The sequence below is a fragment of the Dipteris shenzhenensis genome, chromosome 7, assembly GCF_047967505.1.
Source record: "Dipteris shenzhenensis isolate YYH24624 ecotype China chromosome 7, Dip_SZ_1.0, whole genome shotgun sequence".
Taxonomy (NCBI): domain Eukaryota; kingdom Viridiplantae; phylum Streptophyta; class Polypodiopsida; order Gleicheniales; family Dipteridaceae; genus Dipteris; species Dipteris shenzhenensis.
The window spans coordinates 3,980,885-3,991,714 of record NC_141602.1 but is presented as its reverse complement, the minus strand read 5'-3'; the positions used below and the strand labels follow the sequence as shown (position 1 = coordinate 3,991,714).

The 10,830-nt window shown below is 45.4% G+C and overlaps 1 protein-coding gene across 5 annotated transcripts; it reads right to left on the bottom strand.

The window, feature by feature from the left end:
- Positions 1-376: 376 nt before the first annotated feature.
- LOC147899837 (shaggy-related protein kinase epsilon-like) lies at positions 377-10,600 on the bottom strand. Of its 5 annotated transcripts, none has more exons than XM_087376751.1 (13): positions 9,777-10,600; positions 9,104-9,365; positions 8,811-8,903; positions 8,664-8,723; positions 8,290-8,562; positions 8,104-8,178; positions 7,748-7,804; positions 7,440-7,580; positions 7,288-7,338; positions 6,909-7,004; positions 1,731-1,814; positions 1,469-1,571; positions 377-1,009 (listed from the first exon to the last, which is right to left on the bottom strand). In XM_087376751.1, exons 2-13 carry the CDS (start codon positions 9,257-9,259, stop codon positions 924-926), a joined length of 1,275 nt encoding a protein of 424 aa, XP_087232877.1. In that variant the 5' UTR covers positions 9,260-9,365; positions 9,777-10,600; the 3' UTR covers positions 377-923. The 5 variants fall into 5 exon arrangements, with proteins under 5 accessions (XP_087232877.1, XP_087232879.1, XP_087232878.1 ...); XM_087376753.1 differs by having other exon boundaries at positions 9,805-10,600; XM_087376752.1 differs by having other exon boundaries at positions 9,811-10,600.
- Between the last annotated feature and the right edge of the window lie 230 nt (positions 10,601-10,830).

Genomic DNA, 10,830 nt, shown 5'->3' with positions numbered 1-10,830 from the left:
CACCAGGTGTCAGTTGAGGCACACTGGTGACACCCCAAGACATCCTCAGAAATTCTCTTCCAATTTAGTCACATCCCTTGACTAAATCTTGTCACATGCCCTCCCCCTTCCCTCCCCCCCTCAAAAAAAACAAAGCAAGCAAGCAAGCAAACAAACTAGGGGGAACAATAACTACAAGTGCCCAAAGCACATGCCTTGATTCTGTACAAAACACCTAATGCTAGGATTTTTCATGGCGATAGCTGTCCCATATATTCTCCCAGAATAATGTCCAACAAAAACCTCTTAATATCCCATAATTTTCACTTGCGATTTGGATCCAGATCTGGGATTCTATCCCAAACAAGAGCACTCATTAAGGGTTCCAAATATATTAAGGCACTTGTGAACATTGCCTACAAAAACAAACGGCTGACCTCACAGTCCGTACAGTAAAAAATGAAAAGGCTATAGTCAGGAGAATTCTTAAGCTCAACTAATATCTGATACCACATTCACATCATCAAATGAACCAATGGCCAGTTAGAGAAAGGGTTGCCAGCAGTTGCTCATTCGAATACCTGAATACCAGCACCTAGCTTAACAAAATGCTGCCTTGAGAGCCTGACACAAAACTGCAAGGTCCCTTGTAAACTCAATTCAGTGTAGCCTGGCATGGAGGAAATGTTTGTTGATTTCGATGCATTGTGTTCCTCCCACTACTCACATTGTAATGTTCTGCAGGCTTTCACCAACTCAAAACCTTCCAGGAAGGGGTGGACTTCGCACCATGCTTGAGGAAGCTTAGCATGAATAAGACAATAGTGCATGTAAGTTTGAAGGAGAGTGCAGAGTTCAACAGGAACTACTTGGCGAAGGCGCACCCTATCTACACCACAGATAACAACCATAATTCTTTGCAATAAAGAGTCGCTGAACTCTTGCTACTGAAAGCCCAAAAATGGATGTTTCTTTCGTGCTTGTTCAGGGATCAACTTCTGCATCATGTCAGCGGTGGCACCTCTTAATTCTGCAATCATCAACAATTACTCAGTATAGAAATTATTGATCTTGATTTGCTTATTAGTTGTACTATGATTTCAAGTAACTCCTAACGCACACACAAAGATATGCTTAACATTTTACAGCCTAATACACACTAAAAGCAGTCATGTTGAAACTGACAGGTTTGTATCATACTGCAATATAATACTAAAAAGAACTCTATGGTGTAAAATTGCATAGCCATCCATCCATCAATTATGATAACCAAGAAATAAATAAGTGCATAGTTGTGTGGTACCACCATTCCATTTACAGTAGCGCTTGGAGCAGATGCACAGAAAATTGTATGAAGGTTCTATAAATACATTTCAGATTCAATGCTACCACGTGATCTGATGCTGACGTTTACGAATTACTTTTAATGCAAGGAGCGTGATATCAGGATGGTAATTAAGTAATCACACAAAAATTTAGTCTGCCATACCTTGTGGCTTGAAATTGAAAAGTGGAGGCAGAGGACGCCCATTGGGTAGCCGAGTATTTGGATCACGTAACTCATCAAAGAAAGGATGAATACAAGCTTCCAGCTGGAAAGTTTGTAAAAGAAAATTGGTGTTAGTATTGTTGACACTTGGGAAACAATATCAGACGACAAAAGTTCAGAGCTTACTGCTGTGAAACAAAGGCTGGGAGACTATTGTCGACACTTGGGAAACAATATCAGACGACAAAAGTTCAGAGCTTACTGCTGTGAAACGAAGGCTGGGAGAATATTGTAATAGTCTAGAAACCAAATCCACTGCTTCTGGGGGCATTCTCTTGTGAAAAATCTGCATCCAATTGATTCAATTCAAAAGATCTTTCCAAAGCAATTTTCTTCAGTAGACTTTCCCCCCCTGTCCCTTACAAGGTCCTGCTCTCTCTCTCTCTCTATATATATATATATATATATTCTACACACTTTTTTAAAAAAAGGTGAAATCCATTGAAGATTATATTACAAGAAACAGTCCCAAAAGCAGGTACCTCCAGGTACAAGCATCAGAAGATATCATCATATGACAAGAAAGCGGGATAATCTAATCATAGAGCGATTGCCATAGAGATGCCTGGAAGAACTGATATCCAGCAAGAGTGGGATCACCAAAGACCGATGGTTGCAGTCCTTCCATAGGGTCCATAGAGCCCAATAACAAGAAGATATCATTATATGACAAGAAAGCGGGATAATCTAATCATAGAGCGATTGCCATAGAGATGCCTGGAAGAACTGATATCCAGCAAGAGTGGGATCACCAAAGACCCGATGGTTGCGGTCCTTCCATAGGGTCCATAGAGCCCAATAACAAACCCTACAAAAAAGGAGATCAAAACCCTGCCGGATGAAAACCAAACCACCAAAAATGCTTTCTGAAAGAAGCATTAGGGAAACGAGCCTGAAGCAATTGTTGTAACAGAAGCAAGAAATCCTGTGGCTCAAGACACCACATACACTTTTTTTTTTTTTCGGGGCGGGGAGGGGGGGGGGGGGGGATCAAACGCAAGTCTCCATTGAATGCTCTGGCAAACGGAGTGCATTTCCAAGATCTGGAGGAAGGCCTGACCAATGCAGATGTTCCAAAAGAAGTTGCCAATTGTGGAGCAGACAAGTAGAAAATGGAGTAGACAATGGACTGGTCAGCCAGGAATATTGCCATGTAGATGCCCAAAAATAACAGCCGATAGAGCAGGAATCCGACAAAGGCATCAGTACAGAGTGAAGTACTCTGACACGAGAGCATAAGTGTCCATGGCTGATGTTGCTCCAGGAAAGTAAGCAAAAGAGTAGCCTTGCGAGCTATCAGATGAGTGCAAATGCTCAAAATATTTAAACCCCCATGCATTTTGGGCAAACAAACATAGTTGTAATTAAGAAGCCGAAGTGCTTTACAATCTGTTTTGGTGCGCCAAAGGCATTCCATAGCCCTGGATATAAATTTCTCGTAATCTGTAAAAGACCAAGGAATTAATGGTAAGTGAAACTATACATAGGCCATAATAATGGACTGCACTATCTAAAGATGAACATGTGCGCCAAAGGCATTCCATAGCCCTGGATATAACTTTCTCAATATTTGTGAAAGACCAAGGAATTAATGGTAAGTGAAACTATACATAGGCCATAATAATGGACTGGACTATCTGAAGACGAACATGTCGACAGCTTCCAATAATCCATCTTATGAAATAACTTCTATAATACCCAGTCTTTCCTGTGGCAAAGAAATATGCCAACCAATGGGGTAGCCAAATGTTGCACAATCTAATCAGAGGACAATACCAGTCCAAGCCATAAAATGTGGTGCCAATAGCACACATGTAGAGGAAGGAGTTTGGATATGGCAAAGTTCACCTTCAGTCCAACTGCAAGACCAAATACATTAAGGGCCTACATAAGATGTCCAACATCCAATTCAGAATTCCTGAGAAAAAGGAAGGAATCATCGCGTAGCCCTGACTAACAAAAGGAGCGCCTCTGTGCCATGCAAACGCCGGTGCAAAACCAAATCATCCATATGCATTAGGAGAGGATGCGTGGCAATGGCAAAAAGAAAAGCATTGGGAGGAAAGCCCTGGTGAACAAAGCATCCCAATGACCATGAAGAAGAGAGCACATCATGATGACAAGCATCATACAGAGATTGCCGTAACGATTCTCTAAAAAACTCATACTAGTAAAGTGCTATCAAGATGTGCACCCCACCTCTGTGGCACTCCCAGAACACTCAGCCTGCATGCTCCCTCTCAGCTTAGATGAGTGTCATTGCCATGCCGCGCAAAGGCACCTTCAAGCTGACCTCCCGGATAGCCACAAAATAAGGCAATGCTTGACCTGGATGCTTGACCTACTTGCTGTTCTGGAACGCAGCCAATGATGAGGCCCAAGGTCACCTTTGATCAGTCCTCCTTGCTGCCTTGGTGTACATCCTAGGATGAAGCCACCTTCTCAGCTATGTCTGCAGCAATCGGCCTCTTCAGGTCCTCCTGGATGATGGCCCAATCCTTGCTGATCTGCTGCTCCAATCTACTGCCAAAGTACTCCTCAAATGGATGATTTGTGAGCCCAGAGGCTCCGTTCTATAGGGCCATAGACCCCCCAAAATACCCGACCAGATCTGGCCAACCCTAGAGTCTGTGGGGGCTGAATCCTGGTCTGTACCAACTGACCCAAGTTGGCTGGCCTGGACCAGCCCAACCTAGCCTGCATGGCCCCACCTGGCCACGTGGCACACAACCACTGGCCTGGCCAGGCCTTTCCCTGCTTGAGTCGGGGTCTATCCCCGGCTGTTTCCAGCCCATATAGCTGGCTGTCAATTCACGTCTGTTCTGGTCCTTTCCAGCCCCTGAAATCTCTGCCAGGGCTCCGTACAGGCTGCTGCAACCACCCGTACAGCTCCTCCTGCAGGTGCCTATGAATCCCAGACAGTTCCTGACCATCCCGGGCTGTCCCACCTTGCCTTGTCTGCTCCAAAATCTCCAAGCAGACCTGCACAGGTCCCTTGGATGCTGTCGGGCTGCTCCAGGCCTCCTGATTCCTCCAGACTGCTTCGACCTTGCCACATATCTGCTCCCTACACCACCAGGAGCTCCACTCATGGCCAGGTACTCTTCTTCTGTAAGTGCTGTGCACATGGCAGACTATGTGCTGCCCATATGGCAGCCCCATGTCTGATCTTTTATTTGCTAGTATGCTGGCCATTATGGCATCCAATGTGCTGCCCATGTGGCAGCCCCAACATATCATAGTCCACCTCCCCCATGCTCTCACTTTCCTCATATGGGGGTTTACAAATGGGGAGGTATTATGACAGCTAAAATAGAGGGCTCTTAGTTATGTTCTCCACCCAGCCACAGACTCTATGCTCCAATCTCTCCATATCTCCCGTCGTGCCTTCCCTTCTATTATTGTGAGGGCTGTGAAGAGCTCTATAAAATCCTCCCCTGAACCGCCACATCGAGCCTTCTTTCATGCCATGTGTTTATAATGGACCTTAGTACTCCCTTGCCCTTTAGGCCTTAGCATAGCACTCCATTTTATGCCTAGGATTGTCCTTAGACCCTATCCCTCTAAGCTCCCTCCCAAGCACTGTCAAGCCCTCTGGTTTCCCGCCTCACCATAATTATGGCTGGATCTTAGTACTCCCTTGCCCTTTAGGCCTTCGCATAGCACTCCATTTTATGCCTAGGATTGTCCTTAGACCCTATCCCTCTAAGCTCCCTCCCAAACACTGTCAAGCCCTCTGGTTTCCCGCCTCACCATAACCAAGCCGTGGCTTCCGTGATTATGGCTGACGTGACAGGGTGTGTCCAGCTAAACTCCAACAAAGCGAACCTTCATTGTCACCCAATTAGGCCCAGCACACATCATCTTAGGTGCACCATGGCTTGCTAACCACTGCGCAGTACTCAATTGATAGGACCACACCATTTCCAATCTATCGATGACCTGGCACAAGCCACAAGCTCAAGCAGTAGATGGATAAGGGTCTTCAGTTTTGCCTTCTGTTGCAGTATCAGCAGAAGGGGATATCACTAGCACATGGCATGGCTGTCTACATGGCAATTCTCAGCCCAGCAGCCCACAGCAGCAGGTCTCAGCAAGGGCAGGACGATGTCAACCCAGGTCAACAGTCTGCGCCACAGTTTGCATCAGTCTGTGGCATCCTGCAGGTATTCGGCCCTCTTCCAGTCATATCCCTATACGAAAGGGGCATTCCCCATTCAGTCCAGCAGTCCCCCAAAGCAGCAGAAGCCCCAACAGCAACAGCAAAAGCTCGAGACACCCCGCAGCCTCTCCAGACACCCAGCAGCCACAGTCGATGCAGCAGTTCCAAGAGCCCACACAGCTCCAGCAGCAGCAGTCACAGCAGCCTCTTCAGTAGCAGACCACATAGCCTCTACGGGGAACCGTCGAGGACATAGCCTCAGCCATGGACAGTCTCACAGCTTCGGTATAGCCCTTCAGTGGGACTCAGACCTGCCCTCTTCAACGAGGCAGACAAATCGTTGTACAGAGGGGTATTACTGGTGATTGCCGCCCCAACATAAAGACTGAAGATAGTGGTTAGCATAACCATGATGTCCACAAGTCTCTCTCTCTCTCTCTCTCTCTATTCCACACTTGGTGGTTAGGACGGGCACAGTTATTGAAAGAGTGTTCCAGGCACCTTGCCGATTACAACTACATCATGTGAGATGCCAAAAGTCTTGATACTTGAGGCTCTTGCTGCAAAGTCGAAAGGTGGAGATACAAATGAGAGGATAGTCACATAAAGCGAAACATACAACCCATCCCAACAAAACCAAGGGAAGACATGTATAATGGTCCAAAATGATCAATTGGAAACTTACCCTGCCTCATAAAGGCTTTGTGATTAGATAAACATTGGTACCTTCAACTAGGCACTCTTGGGCCCGTGTATCTATCTCGCTCTTTAATAAAATAGCCAGCTTCACATCTCCCCTCACAGCAAGACAGAACAATCATCCAACCCTTAGCATCAGTATGGATCACACTCATAGGCTATATTTTGTATTTGCACATTGATTCTAGATACAGGCATACAAATATACTGTTGTGTATCTCATTGAAATGCTAGTATCTTTCCTTCAAAAGTTTGCTTTTTTTGTGTGGGTGATTAAGGTTGGATAGCCTTTATTGTGAGAGTTTTCAAGAGGACTATCTAATTTAGGACCTCCATTTGATCTATTGAATTTTAGCTCATTCTTTAGACCCATTGGATCTTCTACAACTGATACCTCTCTCTCTCTCTCTCTCTCTCTCTCTCTCTCTGGCACAGGACCGCGTCATATTTCTGATTCAGTAGCCGAGTCCCCCATGCAGCAATATTGACAAGCAAAAATAAAAACCCCTCACCCTGTACCTTGTGCCATGGATGGGCCTTTATCTGGGGAAATTTGAAATCTGTATAGTTGGGGTTCATGCACTTAATCTCCTCTCGAGTCGGAGTACCCAAAACCTGTAGTTAAACTTTGGTCAAAATATTGCTGACAAAATGTTGAGACTTCCTGACTTGCACCATCCCAAATTCAAGGTTGCATTAAAGATTGTTACCTAGTGCCTCAAAGTAAAACCCAGCAACCGTGAATTCAAGGCATACAGTCTCCAAATAAATCCACATATCAATGACTAGAGGAGTGAGGTATCGATGTTTCGATTGAACAGAATAAATACAGTTTAGAATGTTTATTGTACTGTTCAAGCAGCTGTACTGGAACTAGAAAAAGCTAAAAGAACCATACCTTTATTATCTCAACAAGCTGATCAACACCACTTTCTCCCGGGAAAATAGGCTGTTGGGTTTGACAAGGAAAACTCGTTCCATTGGAAAATTTCTGAATCGCTATTGGATGATACAACTAATGCAAAGAATACTTTTATAAAAAGCAAGCACCTGTCCAAGCATAAGCTCAGCCAAGACACACCCAACGGACCATATGTCAATGGCAGTAGTATACTCCACAGCCCCAAAGATGAGCTCCGGTGCACGATAATAGCGAGAGCAGATATAAGATATATTTGTTTCCCCTTTCACCTGGAGCCATGGCCAGTCCATCCATGATGAAAACCACTAAGCAGAAATGTAGAGCATGTGATGCAAGTGGTCATATGCAAAATCGAATAGCTAACCATCATTGTGGTTTTCTAGAAAACTAGAATTCCAACTGCTTCTAGAGAACATAGCATTGTTGAGGTGCCTACCAAAACTTTGGCACTCCCAAAGTCACATAGCTTTAGCTGATGAGTATGCGGATTCACCTGCAGAAGCACAGAGTAGAATGCAATCATGGATATCGATAACAACGCACCAAAGTTACATGTTTATAACTTAGTGCATTTGCACATAGCAATCCCAATAAGCTGATAATTATTTAAATGCATCTGATGAAAGGTGGTTATATTTAGATGGTCATATGCTGGGACAATGGCATAAGGTGTGCTAATGTGTATGTGTGAACAGCCAGACCCTCATGGTGTTGTCATCTACAGATATTAAAAGTCTAAGTACAGTATTCCAGATCAGGGCTTCATTAAACGACTTCTCTGCTCCAACCCACCAGAAGATTCTGTGGCTTAATGTCACGATGACACACACCAACTGCCCCATGAGTATAAGCCAGTGCCCTACAAATCTGCACAGAAATTGCACTGTATTCATCATGCATGGCTCCTTATATCTTCCAGACAAGCCAGCAAAACAAAGCTTATAAATGGAAAAGTGGAAATGAATTTACAACATTCACCTGATAAGTGTATAACTTCACAAATATAAGAGGCATCCTTTGACTCATACGGGTGTAATGCTTGGCAATGCGATATACTGTCTCTGGGACAAATTCTAAAACCAGATTGAGATAAACCTCATCTTTCTCTGTAGAGGAGTAGAAGCAATGCTTCAGAGAGACAACATTGGGATGGTCCAGAAGACGCATGATCTGTAGCTCCCTATTTTTATATCTTTTATCTTGAAGAACCTTCTTTATAGCAACGGTCTCCCCTGTCTCGAGACATTTTCCCTGTGACAAGGCAAATTGCAAGCTGCCCCTTGAAGAGGTTCACAACTTTAGGGCCTCACATTCCATACGATGAATAGTGACAAACAGGATGCTTTACTGACCTGGAAAACAACACCAAAAGACCCTGTGCCTACAACACGTTCAGCCATGTAGCTGATGGTCTGCAACCCATTCTAGATATTAGTAAACACGGACTGTTGCAGAGTTTCTAGATCATCAACTTAAAGACGAATCAACGAATAACGCACTTGCTTTGGTTGTCCATTCTTGCCACCTATAGTCGTCACTATCATATGACCAGTCTCAGTTCCATTTCCATCCACAACTGCTGCCTCAATGTCCTGCATTGGCATCCCAGAATTACAAATTGAACTTAGTAATTCATAGAAAATGAACAAAACTAATGCAGGGAACCCTGAAAGAAAACTAACGCAAGGAAAGCCCTGAAACCCTGGTACACTGATTACCCCAACGTCTCTACTCTCATTGACAACCGGGAAGGGGCCTTCGCTGAAAACAACCAACGAGAGCTCCAACGTACCCTATCTTCAGTGTCACCTCTGTCATCCCTGATCTTCATGTCGTGCATCTCTTTAGGCAGTTGTTCCACTCCACTAGTTCCTGCCTTCAGCGCACCCACCGCACTCGTGCCTCCTAATCTTAATGCAAATTGAGGCCCCACACTCACAGAGGCCATATGCCGCTCTGGGTTCTCCTCAGCTCTGGACTCTTCGAAGCGTCTCCAAAGGAACTTCCTACCTTCTTAGTTCTAGCTTTATTTCTCTTCTAACAGTATCTCCAAGCTGCGGAGAAAAAGAAAACAGGTTCATCAGAGCCGATATTCAAAGGACGATTCAATCCAGTCCCTCTCGTGACCAGAAAGAGGGGTCCTAGATACAAAGATCGAAGCGCGAGAGTGATCAAGAATACTACAAGAGAACTTGTCGGTATATGCACTAACCGCTCGGGGATTCCCGGAGGAGTACGGTCATGCAACTAGGATAGAAAAAGCGGAGTCGATAGGAGGGACTTGTTTTGTGTTTACAGAAAACGTGACCCAAAAAAGTCACGATCGTCTACAATCTCTCGATGAGTGGATCCAAGGAAAAAAAGGGAGGGCGACTTAAATGACAAAGTGAATCTCTATACATTGGACGTATTGCGTTTGGACGAGACAAATGTGAGAGGGGAAAGGAGAAGGAGCAGGAGAGAACCTCCCGTTCTCAGAGGAGGAGGAACGACCGGTACCAATGCTTTTCTGAGGTTGATGAGCGGTGGGGGCGAGGCGATGGTGGATCTCTCTCTCTCTCTCTCTCTCTCTCTCTCTCTCTCTCGTACGTTGTCGCCAATGCTCCTGGTGGTGACGATGGTACTGCGATCTTCCAGCTGAAAACCGAGAACCTGCTCATCAGTGCTCAGCTTCCTTCATCCCCACAGAGGATTTGTACAGAGGCCAATCGCTCTAGATTGGACTGAGAGCTCGAGATCTGCTGGTTATGGCGGAGGTGGCAAGGCCCTTTTGCTGTGCTCTCGCTGCCACGCGATCAGACAAAGTTTGCTTCCCGATGCGCCTTTTGCAAGTGCCCCGATCGCTCAGGCCGGCTCCCGCGCCATATTTCCCGCCGGCAAGGCGCTCATTCCCCCCGCTTCGGTCGGCTTCTTCTCTCAACAGCTCAATGAGGAGGCCCCTAGCAGAACGCGGGCTCCCAAAAGAGCCTCGTGGTGCCCTTCTAAGTTCTCTCTGCTGGATAATAATAGCGATCTTCCCCTCTCTTTCCAATCAGTTCCGTTTCTGCTGCCCCTCATCACTCAATCTCATACTTCCATGTTCCAACTTCCAAGTTCCACCTTTTAGTCCCTGCGAGTCGTCCTGGTTCCTTCAACCGCACCTGCCACCGCTCTCTTCACTCTCGAATACCAGAGGCGGCACAAAGCGCCGCCATGCGTATCGGGCCGTGCTGCTTGTGGGAGAGCAAAATCTTCCACATGCTACGCGATCACGCTGTTGTTAGAAGTACATCGCACGAATGAAGAGATTTGGAGCGCGGATTGTGATTTGTGACGACACACACCATCATCCTGTACTTGATGCGAATTGCTGCTATGCCAAATCTTTGATTTTCTCCGTTAAAAGTGATTTAATCAAAGGAGCTTTGCCACATAGTCTCATTCGCATCACATTTCTCATTTGTAGCAATTCCAATAGTTTTCCAAGGTTGGAAGGTTCCATTACTTGGTCAACCATCTAACATGCTCTCAAATTGGGCT

Coding starts and splice junctions, on each gene's coding strand:
- LOC147899837 (XM_087376751.1), bottom strand. CDS start 9,259: ATGGCCTCTGTGAGTGTGGGGCCTCAATTTGCATTAAGATTAGGAGGC. Junction 7,805..8,103: donor TTAAGCCACAGAATCTTCTG/GTGGGTTGGAGC, acceptor GTGCTTCTGCAG/GTGAATCCGCATACTCATCA. Junction 7,581..7,747: donor TTGGGAGTGCCAAAGTTTTG/GTAGGCACCTCA, acceptor CCATGGCTCCAG/GTGAAAGGGGAAACAAATAT.